This window comes from Melospiza georgiana, chromosome Z, assembly GCF_028018845.1.
Source record: "Melospiza georgiana isolate bMelGeo1 chromosome Z, bMelGeo1.pri, whole genome shotgun sequence".
NCBI classification, from domain to species: Eukaryota; Metazoa; Chordata; class Aves; order Passeriformes; family Passerellidae; genus Melospiza; species Melospiza georgiana.
In genome coordinates, this window is record NC_080465.1 from 42202191 (window position 1) to 42223842 (window position 21652).

The 21652-nt window shown below is 41.1% G+C and overlaps 1 protein-coding gene across 1 annotated transcript in view; it reads left to right on the forward strand.

Moving 5' to 3' along the window:
• IQGAP2 (IQ motif containing GTPase activating protein 2) overlaps positions 1–21652 on the forward strand; it is a 123347-nt gene that overhangs the window by 20912 nt on the left and 80783 nt on the right. Inside the window, exon 2 of the mRNA XM_058044307.1 lies at positions 612–711. Within this exon, the coding sequence (XP_057900290.1) occupies positions 612–711 (100 nt within the window). The remainder of the gene's footprint in view (positions 1–611; positions 712–21652) is intronic.

Below are 21652 nucleotides of genomic sequence, written 5' to 3' on the forward strand. Positions count from 1 at the left end.
TTATGGGAGGTGATGAGGTTGCAGCAGTAAGTAGGAGAAACCACAGATGGTTCATTTGATTACAGCTGTCGTCACCTCCATCAGTGGGAGGCAGCTCAGTGTGCTGCAGTCTCACGGGTTCCTGAAGCGGCAGCCAATTCCCATGCTGTCCCGAGATACCTTTGCAGTGTGGTGTCTTTGTCTCTGGTGTTGAGGATCTGCTTAGCATGGGGCTGCTCCACCTGCTTCTTGCCTTGAGCTTCATCATGAGAGTCCTCAAACTCTTCTGAGGATGTGTAAGCTGAAACTCTGATGGCTCCCAGCCTCAGCCCCCTGTGTGTGAGTGATCCATCAGCCCCACCATGAGGGCTCCATCCTGCCCCCAAACCAGGCAATGGCCTCAGAGCTATACATGCTTGAAGAAGTGAAACTTGAGGAATTCTCTGTAGAAATAACAGAATACTCTTGGTGACCTAGGCATCTTTGTGCACCCTACTATAAAAGGCCTCTTTTAAAGAGAAGTGATAACTATTTTTATTTCCCTTCTTCAGCAATTCACCCAGGTTCTAAGTAAAATTGCTCTAAAAATCACCCAGACTCGTGTATAACTTGATATGGGTTTCTGTTTGCAGCTATTGTGGACGATGAAAGGCTTTCTGCAGAGGAAATGGATGAGAGGAGGCGTCAGAATATTGCTTATGAGTATCTGTGCCACTTAGAAGAAGCAAAAAGGTGAGTAAAAGAAAGCACACTTATTCTGGCCTTTAAATGTGGACATTCAGGCCTGTTGTGTTCTTGAGCATCATAATTTTTGATTCAACATCTTGAATTACTTGGATTAACTGAATGTTGGAGTATCATAGCACTCAGCATGAGAAATTAATGCCCAGTATGAAAAGTCTGATCCAAAGAAAGATTTAGAAATAATCAAGACATCATCCTGAAACTGGCTGTGGTGTCCATTTTCACTGAAAATTGGGGCTGCATACTAAAACAAAAGGCTGTAGTTTTGTGAGAAGCTAAGTCAGCCTTATGTGACTCACTGGAGAAAGTATTTTTCTCCTGGCTCTGTGGCTGTGCTCCCTCCTTGGTGCTATTTCTCGAGGAGTGACTCAGGTCACTAAGATGGCAGAAAATCACCTGGGCTCTTACAGGTTTAATAATTGAATCATGCTTGTGTTACAGTGGTAAGTGCAGGCAGGGCAATAAGAGAAGATGGACTCTGCTCCTGCTTCAGTTCCTACTGGTCAGCAGTCCTCATCTCTTAAAGCAACAGCAACAGTGACGAAACGCTGATTTGAAAGTGCACAGAGTTTTGATCACCTTTGTGCAAATGTACTGTGCTATGTTCACTTCATTCTCAAAACAAATATTCAACAACATTTTCATAATTAGAGAGCAGGGAAACAGGGTACAATATACTTGTGCTTTTGAAGTAGCTTCAAGTACTGCAATTATTATATATGTAAAAGCCTATTTTGTATTCTGTCTGATCAGACTTTTTCAAAGATGCCTCTTATACTCACGTTATTGCTATTGGCACCACTGGTAGCATCTTGCTTCTGCTATGTGTTTGTTGATGATGGTGTTTTTACTTATAAACTGTATTTGGATGACTTTCCTATGAATTTCTATGAAGAAAAGAAACTTGAACGGTGATTAGTAGTGCGAGCTGTGAAACCTTAGTGTGAAGATGAAGCTTCTTTGTAATGCTTTAAACAAGTGTATTTCAGTCCGTAATCTACTATTAAATTGTGCTCTGGGCCTTGAATCCACAGTGTTTCCCTTTCAATAGCTGCCAATGGTTTTGTCCTAGGGGTATTGTTATAAAAATCAGCCATTCTGACTTCCTCTTCACTACATTGTTCCATTTGGTGTAGCAAGCATTGCCTCCTTTGCCCTTTCTTCCTCTTTCTCCTGCAGTGGTTCCCTGTTCAGATATTTACAATGGCAAGTGTTGTCCTGCTGCCAGGGAGAACTGGCCTGCTCCACATGCTCCTGCTGCCCCCATTGTGCAGTGGGAGAGATTGCCCTCAGTCAGATGAGTCAGCTTGCTAAGCTGGCTGTGTGAAGGTCTTTTGCTGAGTTAGTTTTCTGTGGTTTAGTGAGCTGACTGGTCTGGCCAAGGGGTCGGAGGAGAACCTGAGCAGGCAAGAGGAAGAGGATGGGGTGCAGCTGCACACTGGAGAGAGGGAAGGGAGCAGGTTTCACTTGTGGAGGTGTTAGATCATGTCCACCATATCAGCTAACCTCAGTGAGTCAAGGTTTGATTTCACTCAAGGTTTCTCCTTGGTATGTTGCAAGGAGAAACTATATGCTGCCTTATGGCATCTAGTCTCCAAATTCAACCTTTTCTCTTCTGCTGCTATTATGACTACTTTTTCTTCCTGGCTCTCTTCAACCTTCCCCTTTCCCAGGCTACTTGTCATTTTGAAATTGAGTCCTGTAGCTAATTTGAAGTAGCTCCCTTGATATTTCACAAGGAGATGTGAAATTATTTTTACAACTAATGACTTAAAATAGCATCTGCTGTGAGTAACCTCCTCCCTTCCTTGTATTTATTTTCATAGAGATTCTTGCCACTAGCAGTTCTCTAGAGGAAGCATTGTTTTAGTCCATGATGGGACTTCCTATCCAGGACAATTACTTGCAGGGTTGTTAGGTACCTGGAAGCTTTTCTGGATCTCTGTTTGGAAAATCAGAATCTACTAGTAGTGTTCAATGGTGATTACTTCATAAGGTGGGGATGAGTTCTGCAGTGTAAGGAGCATTGTACTTCCCTTACTAAGGGATTGGGCTGTCATGGATGGAGCTGAAGTGGCAGCATGATGCTGCTGCATGTCCTCCTCTGCCTCAGTGCGCTGGTCCCAGTGCTCATTAGGAAGGAAGGGTGACCATTCAGGGCATGGTGATGGCCCTGGGAGTGATTTTGGGTAGACAGAGCTGCTGTGAGAAAAAAGAGAGTGAGGGGAATCTTCTCCCTTCACAGAGAGCCATTGAGGTAATTTTGTTGTACCATGAGACTTTGCCTCAAGACACTCTTGCTACTGTGAAAACAACCCAGCAACCAACAGCTTCAAAAAAAGTTTGTAGAAACAAGTAGAAATGCCTGAGTCTCATGGCTGTGTAGCCCCTAGCCCTGCTTTCCCAGGAGGTGACCCATGTTGTCCAGGGAAGATGAGCTAGTGCCAGCCCCAGGCTCGGATGTCAAAGGTGCGTGACCACGCTTTTCCCGGCATCAATCCGGAGAAATGGGAAACATGGGAAAGTTCTGTATCTCTTCTCACTGCATGGTTATTCGCCCTGTGAGCTTGATTAGGGGTGAAACTTGTTCATTTGCAACCCTTGTCTGTACCTGCATGGTTATAGCATTTTCGCTGTCACTATAGAGCCTGAACAAAACTGGGGACTCTGGAAAGTGAGATGGACGGCAACAGGGTCACAATTCAAATGAGACCAGCTGGGGAGGCTGGAGTGTGAGCTTCTTCCACAACACGTGGTGGGTCCTGCCCTTCAGCTGCGCTGGGAGACTGCTTTCACAGGAAACATTCCCGAGTGATGGGCATCTGCAGCTTTGGCTGCTGCTGGATGGAGGGGTCCCAGCTGGGTGCTGCCCAGCTCTGCAGCAGCACCCGTGGGATGTGCAGGCCCTGTTGCCCTGCTGTGTGCTTGTGGCAGTGGGTCTGACTGGGAGCAGGCAGGCTGGTGCCTTCAGCCCCGGGTGCAGCAGCTGGCTGTGAAACCACCCGGAGCGCTGCCTGCGTGCTCACAGCAGTGCCCTCCTGGGTGAACCTGGGCAGCGGGAACTGCCTTCAGGACATATTTAATCTTTGTCCTGAGTGCTTGGAGAGGACTTCTTAGTATTCATAACGCTGTGGATATCAATGACAATAAATAGACTGAATGAGTAAGTCAAGGTGAGTTTTTCCAGTTGGCAGCTGCTGAAATGACAGTAAATACTATTTTACATAATCGACTGTGTGCAAATACAGTGCTTTATCCATATTGGAGAGTAATAAATACTGAAATAAACAATAAATAGCAAAAGATCAAGCAGAACATGACTGGGGCTGTGTCAGGAGGCATATTTTGCTTCTCACCATGTTTGTAATGAAAACATTACTTTGTAGCGGCTCTGCACTTTAAAATTCCAGAATTAATTAAACAGGTAAAGAATGTACACTTTCAGCTGCTTTTCAGATCACTGTTTGCATATTTAATTATGGTAGCCCAGCTTTAATAAAAACTTGGCTGAAAGTTCAACATGAAAAAAGAATCATGTCACTGGTAGCTGATGCTTCTGCAAATACCTTCTGAGCTAGGCAGAGTATCTGTTACACCTATACAACATAGGAAATTGGTTTTTAAATACAATGAGCAGGCTTGTAATATCTGCAGAGGTCAGTAAAGTTTGATAGAGTGTTATATTTGATATTGAGAAAAGAATCTTTTTTTTTTTTTTGTTAGATTGCTGGGCCCCTTTCTTCCTGAGATTGCACATCTGATAAAATGAGGTTTTGGTTGCTGATATGTATTTTACCTTTAAGCAAAGTCTCTTGCATATTAAACAAAAAACCAAAAAGGAGCAAAAAATTGATAGCATCCCATTTCCTTGAGCTTCTGAGAAGAGGAAAATAAATCAAGAATATACAATTAGGAGTAGGGATTTTTGCACTTCAAGAAATTTAGCCATGGATTCCACTAATAGAAGTTCTCCAGATGTTACCCTGACATATATCCAGTATAATTTGGACACTCATACTAGTAAATAGCAAAAGTCTAAGGTGGGCATAAACAGCTGTGTTACAAGCCCTCAGGTTGTCATGTATTATGTGAATTTTAACAGGTGCATGCCCGCGTTTTTCCCAACCCCAGTCTGGCAAAGGTAATATTGACCATAGCATCCTCCTTTCCAAAGGAAATTACCCAGCACACCAAACTCTGGCTTGGGTTTGGCTTTTGCTGTTGCTTGTCTCTGCTGATATGTAATTACTGCACTGCAAAGATAATACAGATTTGAAGGATTTAAATTGTGATTGAAGCTTTGGCATATAAAGCAAATCAAATTTTCACTAAATGTGTTGTGGCTGGTTAGGCTTATAATCATCCATAGTGAAGTAGATACTGCTTCTCTTGGTTTTTAGAAATTATACCTTCTTATCATAAGATTGAATTTGAGCCATGGAACTCTTCATTTTACTAGCCTTGACTCTCCCTGCTTGAAATTGAATATACTTTGTTTCATAAAGCATATTTTGCAATTTCATAAACAGAGCTGCCAGAACGTTTTTTTTCTTGCTCAGCTGTTCAGCAAGGCAGTAACTTGTATAAAATACTGAAGTTTTAGCTTCAATATTAGGACAATAAAGACACAGTAAAAGAAATCTATCCAGGAAACTTCTTTTTGAGAAGTTTTTTTTTATGTTGAATAAGTAAATTCTCATTCTTCTGGAACTTATTTTCAATAGGAAAACAAATTGTCCTGTTTTGTTTCTAAAACCTGCCTCTTTCATAATGTTGGTATTGTTAATTGGTTTGCAATGGCTAGTTGCAGTATTGGTTGATGATATGATAGTTATGACTTGCTGAACAAAAATGTACCTACAGTTTAATGTACTTATAAGGTCAAACCCTGAAGTGTTTACTTGGCTTTTGTTAAAGCCAAAAGCTTTGCAGTACCTTAGCAAAACAGAAACCTCAAGTTGCCAGGACTGTGGGACCATGGAGGCTGGCTAAGGGGGTCTCTGTTTCTGGGGAAGGTACCAGAGTCCTACAAAGACTTGGTGTACTATGAGTGAAGTCTGCCAGGTTTTATGTTGCTGTTTCTCCAGGAATAAAATTATGGCAACCATTCAGCCCTGGCAGGCCATGAGTGAATTAATATTACTCAAGTACTTTCAGACTACAGGAAATATTTAAAGACCTGTGCCCTTAGTAAATATAAAATATTGTAATCCAGTTGTAAAACTACCTAATTTTAGGCAGAAAATATTAAAATATTTCTTAGTAACAAGTTTTGTAGGGGTTTGTCAGAAAATTATTTTGGTATTGATAGTCTACTACCGTGTAGTAAATTATGAACTTTGTCTCCCCACCTCTGCTTGCTTTTAGCCAAACAAAGTACTGGTGAATGTGGCTGGCAGCACCTCTGTAAAGGTAAAATGTTTGAAATTAGGGTGTGTCATGATGTGAAATTCCTTGAAGAAAACCTACTTAGCTGTGTTATACCTATTGCTGAAGTGTCCTGGTCCACACAGAAGTACTGATCAACAAGTGTACTTGCTGTTTCACATCTTGGTCCTCAGCACGCTTACCTAGACTACCAGATATTGGTAGAACAGCGTCTTATTTTGGAAAGTTATACAATTGTGCTGATAAGCCAGAATTTTTGTGTGCAAGTGTGATGTCAGTGGTATCAATCAATCCAATAATTGCTTGGATAGTGATATTTGCATATGAAAAGTCTTGATGGTGAGATCTAAAGGCGAGAGAAACCTTTTGTGCTAGTTTCTGTGCAGGATGCATTGACCTGCTTGCTGGCATGTTGAGGTAACGTGTAATGGGTCATTGCTCAGTGCGTATACTTGTGGAATAATGATGCCCAGTAATGATGGATGTGACCTTTGTTTTTTAGACTGAACCATATGGCACTTGTCCCATAGCATGCACTGGAGCTAACAGTACAGTCGCTTCAGAGCCAGTTAGTTCTCTTTCTTAAAGTCTTCCACCTTTCTTTTAGGCACTACTGTCTTGTAAAAGGAATTGTAATTTGTTTTGTTTTTTTTTTAATGGAAGACTGACAAATTTGAAGCTAGTTCATGCTCTGCTGCCCATGTATTGATGTTTGTAGGCTAAGTTTCACCAAGAGAGCACACAGCACTTTCATTTCCCCTTCACTTTCTCCTCTACATCTTGGATTATCTGAGGTGCAACTAGAAAGCTTCCATGACTTTATACCCCACTCACAAGTCTACCCAATAGCCAGATCAAAGCAGTGGCTCCATTCTGCAACCTGGGTAGCTCCTGGTTAGTATTAAGCATGACCTGAGGTGGCCTTGCCAAGCTATCAGTAGTGGCTGAGTTGTTACATTACCATGGGGAGCACATGAAGGAGTAGGGATACTGGGGGTGCTTGTACATCACCAACCCAAAAGTCCTCATCTGGAAGGTTGCTAAAGGAAAGCTTGGGGCTGAGATGTGTAGAGAGGAACAGAGATGTGGGGATTACACGTACTTAGGGCTTGTACCTTGCTTAAGAGAGTCATGCTGTTGGAAGGATCTGTGACAGTAGGAAGGACATCGTGGGAAGGAAGGACATCTTTTGCTTAGTGTTGAAGGGTTTAAGTGTTGCTCTTGACCTTTGGGTAAGTCCTTCTGCACCTGTTTCATATTTACCTGAGAGCAGCCAAGGCCTTTGCTTCTCTGTTAATGACAGAATAAGTGACAGCATGTCATGGCAGCGTTTGTGTGCTTTGCCCATGCCACCCACTCTGGACTGCAGGCTGCGGTGGCTGCATGCCATGCTGCTGGAGCAGCTGACCAGAGAGTGGTGCATTCTCCCTGGCACACGTCCCCTTGGACTATATCCCTAGTGTAGCACTCACTGCTTTGTGCTTAATCTCCTCCTCTGGTCCGAGGCACGCAGTCATCATCTGCCTGTTTGCCTTGGACCAGAGGAGGAGATTACCTGGACTGAAGGAATTTGCTTCTTAACAGCCCCTTTGCAGGAGTGTACTTTTCACATGTTGAGATCCTTCTTTCTCAGCTTACTGTGTCCTGGAGAGCTGTTGATCTTTGGAAGAAGTGTTTATTCAGGCTCTGTCAGAAAGCACTGTGGGGAGGTATGAGTAGCTGTTCACAGGTCAGCAGAGAAGGGTCAGCAGCTCTATAGCACTACTTTGTACTGACCACTGATGCTAGGGAGGTGCCCACAGGTGTGTAGGGGATCTTACTGTGTATTGGGTATAAGAAATGGCTGTTCACAAGAAACATGCTGCTAGAGCAGGAGGCTTTTGCAATTACTTCATGGACACTAGAAATCCACATCTTTGTGACTTAGCTACTGTTTTGAGACTGAAGTCCTAAAATTGGTCTAATGAATGTTTAGATTTGCAAAAAAAAAAAAAAAAAAAAAAAAAAAACAACCAAAAAAAAAACAACAACAAACCAATGTGCTGCTGTAGCCCCAGCCCTGGGTGGGAAAAGCAGCTCAAGGACTGGAGGGGTCAGTGCTCACTGAATGTGCAGGCATGGCGTTGCACCCAGCTTTTGCCCTCTAGGTACTGCAAGTGAACACTTTATAGAATAAGACAATTTCTGAGGCATGTGGTCTGGGTTCCTTTGAAAATCACTTCTGTTGCAAGTGTCCCAACTGTTCACTGTCCAGAGAAGGAGCACTCTGGCAGTTTGTGTCTCATATTTAAGAATGGAGTAATGCTGGAAACTGCTTTGGCTGTGGACATTGCCGGCCACAGACCACGTGAATCCTGTGTTGGTAGATAGAGCAGTTGCACAACCAGCGCTCCCCATCATGAGATGGGTGGTGCTCCTCTGCAAGGGGTGTGGTTGCTTTTTAAAGCCACATGCGGTCAGATTTGCTGCTGGGCTGATTGGGTTGTGAGGTTGTGTGGCTCAGCTATGTGCACTGCGTGGTGCTTTTGATTGCTGTTAGTCTCCAATAATTCATGTGCTTTTATAAAGATGACTTTGTATTCACCTGTATTTGAATCCAAGGGTCTCTTAAGAGGAATAGTAGTGTCCCAGAGGAGATAAGAGTCTATATGGACTTTGTAGGAGCTTGGACATTTGTCAGAGCGCACTTCTTGATGTTCTGGAATCACTGTCATTTGAGGGTGATAATTTGGCAGCCTCCCATAATTGCTTTTGCTATTTTTGTTGCTAGATTTAGATAGGCATGTGCAGACCTCTGTGTGTGGCTATGTAAACCTCTCAAATTCTTTCCACCTCACTCAAATTAGGGAGAGTTGTGAAAATGCCTCTGTTCATGGTTTCTGTTTTACAGCTCTCCATGTTTCTTTGAATTAATTATGCACTTTCTGTAATGCACAGGAAGACAGGTTCCAGGGTAATCTCTTCAATCCCAGATTTAACACCAAAAGGGGGAAAGATTCTTTAAGCCAAACCATCCCCTGGAAAATTTAAGTGATGTATTTGTTTTTCAGCTGAGGTACGGAACTGGCAGGCATTCTTGAATTAGTACAACTTAAAGTAATTCAGTTGAATGTTTTCTTTAAAACACAAGGAAAAAATTTCCTGACAAGATTTTTATTTTACTGCTTCAAATTGAATGAACTGGTTGTTGTCTCATGTGAAGTGGTTGGTGCTATTACATATCAACTCACAAATAGATGAAAGACATTGTGTAGTTACCTCTTCTGTGAAAAGAGAAATGGTAGCCCAAATATTGCTGTAATCTGGTGCATGTGTTCAGAATTAGCCTTGTGTTAGGCACACAAAAGAGGAGAGGTTCTGGTTGTCTGTTTCAGCAGTGGTAGCAGGACATGGCCTTGAACATTTAATGTACTGCACTGTTTCTACTGTACATTAGCACAAGTCCTGACGACTAAGGCCTGAAATTATTCTGGTAGGATGATGGCTAATGGCATGTGTAATTTCCCAGCTATCCAGAGGGCAAACAGCTTGACTGCCCTGGGATGAGAGTCCATGGTTTGCCATTGTGAAGATGTGTAATTTCTGCAAGGCAGGAGTACATTACTCACTTTGCAAGGCAGCAAACATGAGAGACTTTATTCTCACCCTGGCTTTTATTGCTCCCATATGGGCTATTGGTGATGCATTCACCTCACAAGAGAAGTGATAAAGCTAGTCTGACAACTGGAGCCCTTCTGTCAACTATAGCTTGTTAACTATTCCTAAAACTTGTTTGCCGTCAAAGCAGGTAGATGCATTTTAAAATTCGATGCCATAAGGGTGTTAGAGGAGCTCTTCTAATGGATGAAATTGACTTAAACTCAATTCTTTTCATTACCCCTGCCATTCTGTTCTCTAAGTCTGCTTATTGTAGGTCCAAACGCAGAATTTGTCCACTGAGGCAATTAAAAAACCACAGATTCCTGCAGGCATCCATATCTCACTGCACAGAAATTGCCCTGCTGTGTTGTAGCTATGCTCAGGTCACTCATGTGTTTTGTTTGACAGTGGATAGAATAGAGGAAGCTGTGGGAGCAAGGAAAGACAGGAGAATGGCTCAGTTGAAATGGGCAAAAAACCCCAAATAGGAGGCTTAACGTGGGAAGAATCTGTGGAGGGCCATTGCATGCAGGTTATGGACCCTGGCTGCTGTTCCTGGGGTGTGAGGCTGGGCGGGGTTATGGGGGATGCTGCTGCATGCCAGCCAAATTTGCCCATAGGGCAGCTTGTCACTGGCCTTGGAGAAAGGTTCAAAGCATCAATTGCATCATAAGTTGCACTCTGTGGAAGGACTGTCTTTAAAGCTTGGCTGTCAAACAGGCTGCTCTAAAATGGGTAAAAATCAAATATCTGTTTACACATTGTGCCAAACTCTTTTTCTCTGTTAAAGAAACAAAGCAGTGAAATGATGTCACATCAGTAGATGTTAAAAGCTGGAATGTATTTCTTTCCTGACAGTTTCCAAGTTGCAGATTGCATCCCCTCCCTTGCTGTGATCCAAGGAAAGCACAGTGTGCTTTATTCACGTACATCTGCATTTGCCTGATGTGCAGACCCGGTCATGTGGGATTTACTTTGCAGCATGTTTGGGGGAGTGCCAGGCCTTGGTCTGGCAGTCTCTTTCCTGGAACAGAGTTCAATGGGATTCGTGACTGAAATTGGTTTCTAGGGCTTCCCATTTTTCTGTTTAACATCTACAGAATAGGGAAGTGTTGACTTGTTCCACCCAGTAACTTTGGAGGCACATTATCTTCAACTGTTTTAAACAACAAAAATCAAAATTCCACTTAATGTTGAACATAAGCTATTGGGAGAGGAGAAAAAATTGTGGTTTGCTTTTTGGTTTTTCTCTATGAAGTACTGATGGCATTGAAGGAGATGTGTGTTTGCAGGTTTTTGAATTTTTAACAGCATGCTTTTACAGTATTTTCAGATCCTTTGTTCATGTTTCTTTTCCTTTTTTCTTCCCATGAGAGCCCTGATCTTACCTTGTGATTAGTATAATACTTAATACTGGGATGTCTGCTGTCTATTTTGGGGAGAGCTTACACTTATTCTTGGTAAATGTGAAGTAAAGTATTGAATGGTATTGGCATTTTTTCTTTTTTTGTGTGTATAAAGCCACAGATCATTTTTAATACTCCTGCTGCTTTCTGTCTCAAAAGAGACCTTGATCTGTCTTTCCTAAGTAAATATAGTTCTGTTGTGATTCCAATTTCAACATTTTCTCCACTTCCTCAGGGTCAAAGTGATATCACATGACAGTTAGTAATTTAGTAGCACATACTCTTTTTCTAATTGAGAAGCAATAGAAGAGAAGAGAATTTATCCCAGAAGTATTGGTATGTAGTACGATATTTTCAATGTCAACAGCAATTATTTTGCTTCTTGGGAAATCACAGAGTATCCTGAGTTAGAAGGGACCCACAAAAAACATCAAAGTCCAACTCCTGCCCCTGTACAGGATAAGCCCAAAAATCACCGTGTGCCTAAGAGTGTCATTCAAATACTTCTTGAGCTCTGTCAGGCTTGGTGTTGTGACCAATATCCTGGGGAACTTCTTCCAGTGCCCAACTACCCTGTGGGTGAAGAACCTTTTAATTATTATAATGATGATGATAACAAGAAAGTTGATAGCAATAATGACCATAATAAATAAAAAAACGCTTGTTAAACAACCATTTCAGACCTTTGTAGAAGTCTCTAACAAATGTTTGAATTTTGCATTGCACTGCAAAAAAAAGATTAGGAAAGCTGGGGTAACTGGAGGATTTAACAAGATTGACCTTTAATAACCTGAGGTGCCAAGGAAGAGGCAACAGAGTGCAACTGCTGAATTGAGACCTCCTCTGAAATCTGCAAAGGGCTCCTTATGTACTGAATATTCACTGGGGTCAGCAAAACTGTTATTTGTATTTGTTCTGCTTTCAGCAGATAAAGTCAAAATCTGTATCTGTATTCTGCCAATCTGTAATTGGCAAGAGATTATATTCCATGCATTTTTTGTTTGGATTCATCCTTAGTGCAGAAAGAATATGTTCTGTTCATCTCTGAGCACTTTCACCTTCTTGTGGCTTGTCTTTAGATTTCAAAACCAAGGGCTGAACTCTGCCATTGCTTTACAGGCTTCATAAAAGCCTTGATACCTACACTGCAGTGCAGAATTTTCAGCAATCCACTAGTTTCCAGCAAGTTCCAAGAGAAAACATGCATGCAGTGCGTCTGAATTGCATCAGTGCCAAGATCCCGTGTTTCAAAAGGAGGACTGTCTCAGGGCAGAGTTCACAAGGCTCTCTAGTTATTGTGTTCCTGTGCTGTCCGAACTGGGTGTCACCAGAGGAATTGTCTTCTCTGAAGATCCTGCTTAGCTGGTACTTTGATAACATGATTAGATTAATGATTAATGCTGAGTGTGCTGTGTGGCTTTTCATGTGTTGCAAGGTGTGAGTAAGCAGGTGATGGTAGTGAAAAACTTCCTCCAATCTACAAAAGGCTTATGGTTCATCACCAACAAACAGGGCATAATAAGAAATCTGTAGAATGTTTTGATTTTGAGTGTTTTTCTCTTGTTTACAGGAATGGCAAGCATTGGGAGTGAGAGGGAGTGTGAGGTTCATTTGGGAGTTTTCAAGAATAAGCAAATTCCTTTTAACACTTTCTCCTCTCCCCCACTCCAACCAATTGGTGAAAATAAAACTGTTATGAAAATGGTTTACTGGCCTTTCAGAAAGACAGACAGTGCACCAAAATAGCCCCTTTTTTGAATTTTTTTCTTTTTGAATTTTTTTCTTTTTGAATTTTTTTCTTTTTGAATTTTTTTCTTTTTGAATTTTTTTCTTTTTGAATTTTTTTCTTTTTGAATTTTTTTCTTTTTGAATTTTTTTCTTTTTGAATTTTTTTCTTTTTGAATTTTTTTCTTTTTGAATTTTTTTCTTTTTGAATTTTTTTCTTTTTGAATTTTTTTCTTTTTGAATTTTTTTCTTTTTGAATTTTTTTCTTTTTGAATTTTTTTCTTTTTGAATTTTTTTCTTTTTGAATTTTTTTCTTTTTGAACTTTTTTCTTTTTTCAAGAAGACTCACAGAATAAGGTGGAAGAAACAGTTCTTGTAAACAAAATGCTATGGCAGTTTGTGCTTTTCCATGCATGGAAAACAGTCCTTTTCTTTTTTGGGGGAAAAAAAAAAGTGCTCTTGGCTGATGTCTGTGCTTAAAAGGTACTGAAGGAATTACTTGCTCTTGTTGTTTTTCAGGTGTTCCACTTCTCAGATTCATGTAAAGAACAAAGCCCCTTACCTTTCTCTGTGGTCACTTTCTCTAACCATTTTTTCCAGGTCAGATAATTGTGCTGATCCATGCAGTGCTGGGACAGGGCAAGGAGGGGTAGCCTGGGTTTGCTTGAGCATCTGTAGCTGCAGAAGCAGGTACTGAAGAATAATCTGTAGCTGGGGTTTTCCCCCTGCTACAGAAGAGAATACTAAATTTCTCATGACTGGTGGTGCAAGGATTTGGGAAGAGTGTGTGCAAATTTGTTACCTGAACTAGGTCTAAAAATATTTGATGTGAAGCATTCAGCTTTTTGAGTGTTGCTGTTAAAATAAGAATGTGTCTAGTGTAAAATGGGATATATCACCTCAAGGCAATGAATCCTTTCACATGGCTGCCTACTAGTAAAAATTCTGTCTGGCAAGCATTAGAGCGTGCAAGTAAAACAAGAAAACTGCTTTGTTTAGAAGTACAGCTTTGGTAATGCCTGATAAAGCACTTTCTAAAATAACAGTTGTTAGTGCTTTTGCACAATAATGCTTTCATCAAATTTTGACATTTAAACATTGAAATACTATAGCGTTAGTGTTTGCAGAATGTTTTCATGATGACCATATTACTCCAAGGAGTCTGATCAAGGAGCCAAAAAACTGAATAACCTCAGGCATCTTTTCTCATGCTGCATCATCTGTTGGAAAGTTTCTCTCAAGGCACCCATTCAGAAATGATGATGAACTACCTTGACATAATATGTCCTTAATGAGTTTAGAGTACAATTCTGCCTTGAATAGAGGTCATGTTTTAAAGGTCAAAAGTGCTTAATCTGGTGATAAAAATGAGCCTTTTTCATTATTCATTTCTGTTAGCTATGCTGGTTTATGATGCTATCAGTGAACTATACTGGATTTTCCTAGAGGTAAGACTTCTAACTACAATTTATTAATTGATGTGAACCTGTCAAGACACATCAGAGGCTTATGACTCGATCTGCAGAAGTTTCCTAACAGCTTGTTAAATAGCTTATTGTCCCATGGTAGATTTTCAAGGTTGGAGACTGGAAGAAGTGTTTTGGATTATAATGTGAGTGTAGATGGACTCTTGTATGTGATTTGAAGATGGATTCCTGCCACTTTACTGAGAAAAACAGTGTAAGAAACAATCAGTAGGTGCTTTATAGTGATCCAGACCTTTTCTTCCTCTTTCACTGGGAAAGTGCTGTGATACAGAGAGGAGACTCACAGCTTTGTTTCGTTTGACTTGCTTCAGGTTTGGCAATTTTCCATTATGTGAATAGTAAAGAACCATGCACCCAGGTTTCTAAGGAGCCTGTTAATTCCTTTTCCTCTGACTTGAAAAATGCAGTCTCTAAGATTTAACTTTTTTGTGTCAATTTCTGGGCCTGCCTCATTAAAGTCAGCAGTAGCTCTGTTCTTCTGGTGTGTAAGGACTACAGATTGCAAGTCTTCACCATTGATTGAGTGTGTTGGAGGACAAATCTGATGCTAGCTGCTGAAATCATAGAATGGTTTGGGTTAAAAGGGACATTAGAGACCACCAGTTTCCAAACCCTGACTTGGGCAGGGACACCTTTCACTAGACCAGATTTTCAAAGCCCCTCTGCATCTGGTCTTGAATGGTTCCAGGGATGGGATATCCAGAGCTTCTTTGGATGACCTGTTCTGGTGCCTCACCACCCCCACAGTAAAGAAATTTTCCCCAATATCAAATGTAAACCTGTTCTTTCAGTTTTTCCTCCCCTGTCACATCCATCTTTCCATCAAAAGTCTCGCTCCATCTTTCTTGTAGGCTCCTTACAGGTATTGGAATGCCACATTTGTGTTACCCATAAGCCTTCTCTTTTTAAGGCTGAACAAACCCAAGTCTCCCTGTAGGAGAGGTGCTCAGTTCCTCTAATCAGCTTGGTGTTCCTCCTCTGGGCTTGCTCCAACAGGTCAATGTCCTTCCTGTCCTGGGGGCTGCCCAGGGCTGAATGCAGCGCTCCAGACTCTGGGATTTCACCAGACCAGAGGGGTCCAATATCTTTTTTTCTGTCACTTCTCTCCCTTCACTCCCACTAGGTCTCATTTTGGAAGTGATTTATTAGCAACTGAAGATCTACTTCTACAGATAAGGGGATATCAAGGTTCTGACTTTGTCAAATTATTGCTCTTATTAAATCTGGGTTTTTTGATAGGTAGTTGCATTGATTGAGGTCTGTGTTTGGCATGCTTTTTCAGAGTATTTGGGGAAATACTGTTTTCCAGATACTCTATGTCAGTGGTGTGTGCTACGCTGAACTCTGAGTGACCCACTTGAACAGATTAGGGTTAAATACAGTGAATATCCTGTCTCGGTATATATAAAAGGCATTGCACAGCAAGTATGGCACTGCTGCAGCACATATGGCTTTCTGGTAGGCAGGCAGAGAATGAAAACTTTTGAACATGGTGCAGTGCAGATGCTTTATTACTGTCACTGAGTGTGCCAAAGAATGAGGTTTGGATGAGGAAATAGCAATACTTACAGGCGTGCACTGGTAAAAAAACCAGGTAAGATGATGTTCAGATGCTCCCTCTGATGATACATAACCAAATGGTTTCATCAACAGAGAAAGAGGGAAGGGAAAGATGAAAAGCTATTCTGAGTGTGAGATTTGAATGGTCACTTCTGTTCCATCGGAGTGTTGGGGACAGATTTGGGGTTGCAGTTCCCTGGATACTGCTGATAAAGTCTGTTCCTGAATTTGAAGAGACTTTGTCTTGCTGCTCATCTGCGTTAGTCTCCGAGTATGTCCTGGGAAAAGCAGCTGGCAAAGTCATGAATAGTCCTTATGACAGAAATTAGACTAGGATGACATCAAAAGAATTCAAGTGTGAGCTTGAAGGAAAGGAACCAGATGAAGAGCAGAAGCAAACATGTGGTGATGGTGTGGGGGAGCAGGGGTGACCCATGCGGGGAGAGGAGGAACAGCCACAGCCAGCTCTGCAAACTTCTCCCAGGAGCCTGCCCCAGCAGGCCGCAGTCAAGCAGTGGAGGAGGAGAGGAGGAACTGAGGGGAGCTTTTCAGATGAGCGGGGAAGATTGATTCTTCAGAGGATGAAAAACCGTTCTTTGCCTCAGGCATGCAGGCAAGAGGTGGATAGACAGATGGAATTGAAAGGCAGGGAACTTGTGGAGTGGGAAAAAAGGGTTGGAGTCCAGTCAGGTTGGAGCTGTGGTGAAAGGGATGGGTGAAAATCCAGGTGGTGACATGTTGTGCAGGAAGTTGACAGCCTGCAGGACCATCAGGTAATGTAGGCTTGCCCCATGGTGGGCTTCTGATAGTTGCCAGGACATAGTTTTGTTGTAACCTCTCTTAGTTTAGCAAATACAGTGCTAATACTTCCTGTATGTGCTATGAACAGCTAAATTAGTCATGATTGTTTTTTTTTTTTTTAATTCTTTTCAATTTTTGAAATTTTGAATCAGTACAATTTAAACATTGATCTTCCCTCAGAGCAAGTGCTGAATGTTCACTTCTGTAAGGATAAGATCTTTGTTCTGGTCCATCCAAATGTTGAACTGTAAGCTCTGTATACTCATGGGGTAAACAGTGATTTGCATCTAATAGTGAACTGCAAAAGCACGCTGTGTTCTTTGCTCTTTTGAGTAGCTTAGAAGTGCTATAACTCTCAACACATTTATGCTAGCTATGTGGTGATTGTTAGATCACAGCTCTGTACTTGGTGGGGGATTCAGCTACAGGGATGGGGACAGGGTCTGCCTATCCTTGGTGGTACATTCCTTGGAGTACCTAAGACCTGATAGTCACTGATCCCTAGATTAAACAACTTCTGATCATGTCAGATTAAACAGTTTATATGACCAAGGTATTTGACAATCAAGGGGTAATTTGCTATAGTAATTTTGACTGTTAAAAACATGTTGTTAAACACATTAAGTGTGTTAGAGTGGAGTTTTTGTTTTGAAGATGGGCATTATAGTCAAGGACTGAATAGCCAAAAAACTTTAAAGTAAACAGGACAAGACAAATCAAATAGTGTTTGAAAAACAGAGACCCGTACTGTATATAGCAGCACAAATTAAAAAAAAATCAAACCAATGAAGTAGTTTGGGAATGGGGAAAGATCACAAAACTTAAGGAACCATCCAGACTTGGTATGAGGCTAATTCTTGGGATGATTTGAGTCTTATTGGTGAATATTTTGTGTTGATCTGGTAAAATCTGTGACCTGTGAACTATCTAAAAAGAAAATTCATCCACACAACAGTTCATGAGACATATTCTCTAGATCAGTTTTACATGATCATTCATTGCTTCCTGATTAACTTTGAATCAGCTCCTGGTTTGCTGTTTGTCATCTGTGAGAAGTGAATGTGAAACTTAAGTTCTAATTATTGTCCTCTCTTTCTGTCCTTTCTTCTTTTGACTTTGCATGGGAAGAAAACTTCAAACATTTGGCTTACTGGACATGTATCCTGTGCAAACCTGAGCAGTGTTTCCTGAGCAAAACATAGGACCTGTAATTTGATTTATACCAGTTATTCTTAACAGAAAGAGAAATATAATCTGTGCAGGAATACTGAGCATTTCTTTATGCAGTTTCTATTTTTCTATGATTTCATTTAATAAATACTAAAATCCCAGAGACTTGTTTCTTGCTTGCTGTTTACTAACTGATGCACTTTTACTCATATGTACAGCACTGCCTGCTGTGTCCCTGCATCAAAGGCTTTCTCTTGTACTCTCACATCTGCTTCAAATGGGTGTGTGCCTGGTCTAAAGCAAGCCGAAAATCCTTGACTATTTGTGTAGCCTGAGCAATATTTTAAAAGCTGCTTGTTAGCTAATGGCAAGCATGAAAATTAAAGCATGGTCAGGGAAGGATTTTTTTAAAAAGAAGGAAAGTGGCTGTGGGGATAAGATCTTGTATTTTTCAGCAGATCTTGTTGCCAACCCTAGATGAAGCCTAATTAGTGTCTTTCTATTTTTTGAAGGGGAGGAGGGGGAAACCAAAATCTACAAAAGTCCAAACCTCATTATATGTTCCAACTCTTGTTCTGCCTCCTTACTTTGGTTTAAAAAAAGTGAAGTTTTCTTCTGGCTCCCTTTTTGCAATTCTGTTACAGTCAATCGGATTTCTTCCCACTAGTGCATCTTCCTCTGTCTTTGCTTTTGGGATGCTTGGGAGACTTGCTTCCTGCTTATGACTGCCAAATGGGCTCCCACCCTTTACTGGCATCCCCTTCTTTGCCCCAGAGAGGTGTGCATCTTTCTTTATCTTGAACATCAGAAGCAATTATTTAGAATCATCTCCCTGGTTTTGCAAAGTCAATAAATTATAATTAAAATACTGTACCAATTCATTTGCATGCTCAGCAAGTAGGTGATACTTTTATGTTACATTCACATCACAAGTTTTGCTGCAATGAGAAACCCTGTGTGTTTTAATGAGATCTTAAATTCTATAGAATTTCATCCCCCTAGGTCAAACTTCTTCTTTGCAAGTGATGGAAGTTTGCCAATATGCTGTTCTTGAAAAGAATCATTGTGTAATATTTGTCCTTTTAAACTATCCTACCCCATAACAGAATGCTATCAGCTCAAGAATGCTGCTTTTTACATAAGAACATAAGCATAATGACATCGAAAACAGATATGCATCTGTTGATTCCTATTGAATGTTCAGACTTGGGCTTAAGAGGTGCAAAATTTGTCAAAGTAAGTCACCTAACCATTTGGGTTGCTTATTAATAAGCATGTGTCTACATCTTGGTGTAGTCTTGTTTCTGGAAGGTTTCTTTTTCATGCAAATCATGATTGCTACAAACTAAGCCTCCCTGACCTGAATAGCTTTCATCCTCTTTCAGAGCAAACCCTGGCAGGTGTGATGTAACCTGCAAGAGATTTTCTCCTCTTGCCTTCAGCAACTGGGCACTGATGGAGAAAGTGGCTGCTGTGCTGTGCTCCTTGCTGGCTGACACTTTTTTTTTCCTGGGAAAGACACTTGGTTTGGCTTCAGAACAGCTGTTTGTTATTATGTGCAGTGCAGATACTTTTTCTGGCAAGGATTTCTCCATTTGGTGTGCATGAAGGTAGAAATACTAGATACTTTTGGTTCAGCTAAGGCTCTTCTCTGATGCTCAAAGAATGATTTGATGGTAGCCAGATGTTCATCATTGTTAATCTTCATTCCACAGTTTCCAGGCATTGGAGATGATTGTCTTTTATCATTGAATTTGGAGGCACTTGCAATTTACTTTCTATTTCATTTTAGCATTTGATGTAAGGAAGGAAAGTGACAATACAGCCAGTGTATTGGGCAGTGTAGACAAATTGCGCTGGCTGTGGCTTTTATTGCGTGTAGAAATCAAATTAGCATACAGTTCTTCTAGGTTGTGGTCTCATCTCATTCTCCCCATAGCAGCACACTTGCTTAAGTCAATATACCCATCACTGACTTGCTGATTAGGCATCACACAATTAAGTAGGAAATGTGTACATCCAGTACTCACGGCCTAATTAGTCTTATTTGTAAGTGTTATTTATCAGAATTATAAAATATGTGGAGTTGGGGATCTGCTGGATTCCTAAAAATCTATGGAGCCTGTAGGATCCACCCAAGAATCCTCAAAGAGCTGGATGAGTTCATTACAAAACCTCTCCTGATGACTCAGTGGCCTTGGAAGTCCAGAGAGGTCCCAGCTGAATGGAAGCTGATCAAGTTGTCCCAGATCTCAGAGGAGGCAAGGAGGACAACTCTGGTAACTAGAGGTCTGTCCGTCTCAGTTCAATGCCTGGTAAATTTATGGATAAGATTATTCTGGGATGTTTTGAGAAACACCTGAAAGACAATGCAGTCACATGTCACAGCCAGCATGGTTTCATGAGAGGAAAGTCTGGCTTATCAAACCCCATCTCCTTTCATGACAAGGTAACCCACCTAGCTGATCAGGGGAAGCCATTTGATGTGATCTTTTTTGATTTCAGTAAAGCTTTTGATACTGTCTCTCACAGGATCCTTCTGGACAAAATATTCGGCACACAGCTGGATAAACATTTCGTGTGACGGGTGAGCAACTGACTCCTGGGTCAGGCCAAGGGGTTAGCTCAAAAAACTAAAGGGGATGTTTGGCTTTCCCTTTGCTGGGGAGCCCTGATATAGTGGACATCACTGGAGATTACTAGTCAGTAGTGAGGCAGAGGTGATTATGACACACGGAAGAACTCTAATGAAACTATGGAAACAGCTTTCTGCTGTATGCCAACGTTGCTGTCTGGGCACTAACCACTTGTTTGAGGTTATTGCGGCTTCTGTCAAGGTACTTGTGGAGATCTGGAGAAATTCCAGCAGTTATAGTAGTAGCCTGTTCTGGGTCAGAATGAATTAGGCTTCGTTGTTTTACTTTGGTTCAAGAAGCACTCTTGGTTAGAAACAGTTGCCAAGTTCCTCTCTGTGCAAGATTTATTTCCTTTGAAATGGATATATCAAAGAAGACTTCTGTGTGAGCACTACTGACCAGATGAAAATTTTTCATGAAGATGTGGTGTCAGAGCTGTTAAAGTCAGCCAAAAAGCCACCCATATTCTCCTTTTAAATCATAAATTATTTAAAAGCATCAACTTTGGGTTCTTAAAAAATAACTCTGTTGTTTTGAAATTATCTCCATCCAGAATGTAATTAAATACTACTTGGATTAAAAAAAAAGAGGTTTAAATAGAGATTGAGTATGAAAAGAACAATGTATTTGTTTAATGAGAGTGTTGAACCATTCTACTGGAAAGCAACCTTTGCACATCAGTGTGTTTGTCACTTAAAAGCATAGCGATAAAGACACAGCCCTTCTGCCTTTGCTCTCAATGCTAAAGGTGGAGAGGTCATACATACTTCTGTAGCATCTAACCTGCTGTGTCCGATGGTCAACTTCAGACACTCTGTACATGATGCCATTTTTTTTTGTTAGTGATGCAGATATGGCCCACAAAACCTAGGCTAAGAGTTCGGGCCAGAAGGCAAACTTAGCTTCAGCTGCACAATAGCATAGCAGCTTTGGTGATCTCTGCCTTGGAAGCAGAGTAAAGAGTTTTTAGAAGGTAATGAGTACCACTGTCCTCAGACCCACGTCATTGCCTCAGTTTGTAGAGGAGATGCATAGAGGACCATACATATAGCAAGTATTCAAATCAGGCAGAACAGACCTACACCTCATAACAAAACACACTGATCTCTCTGGCAAA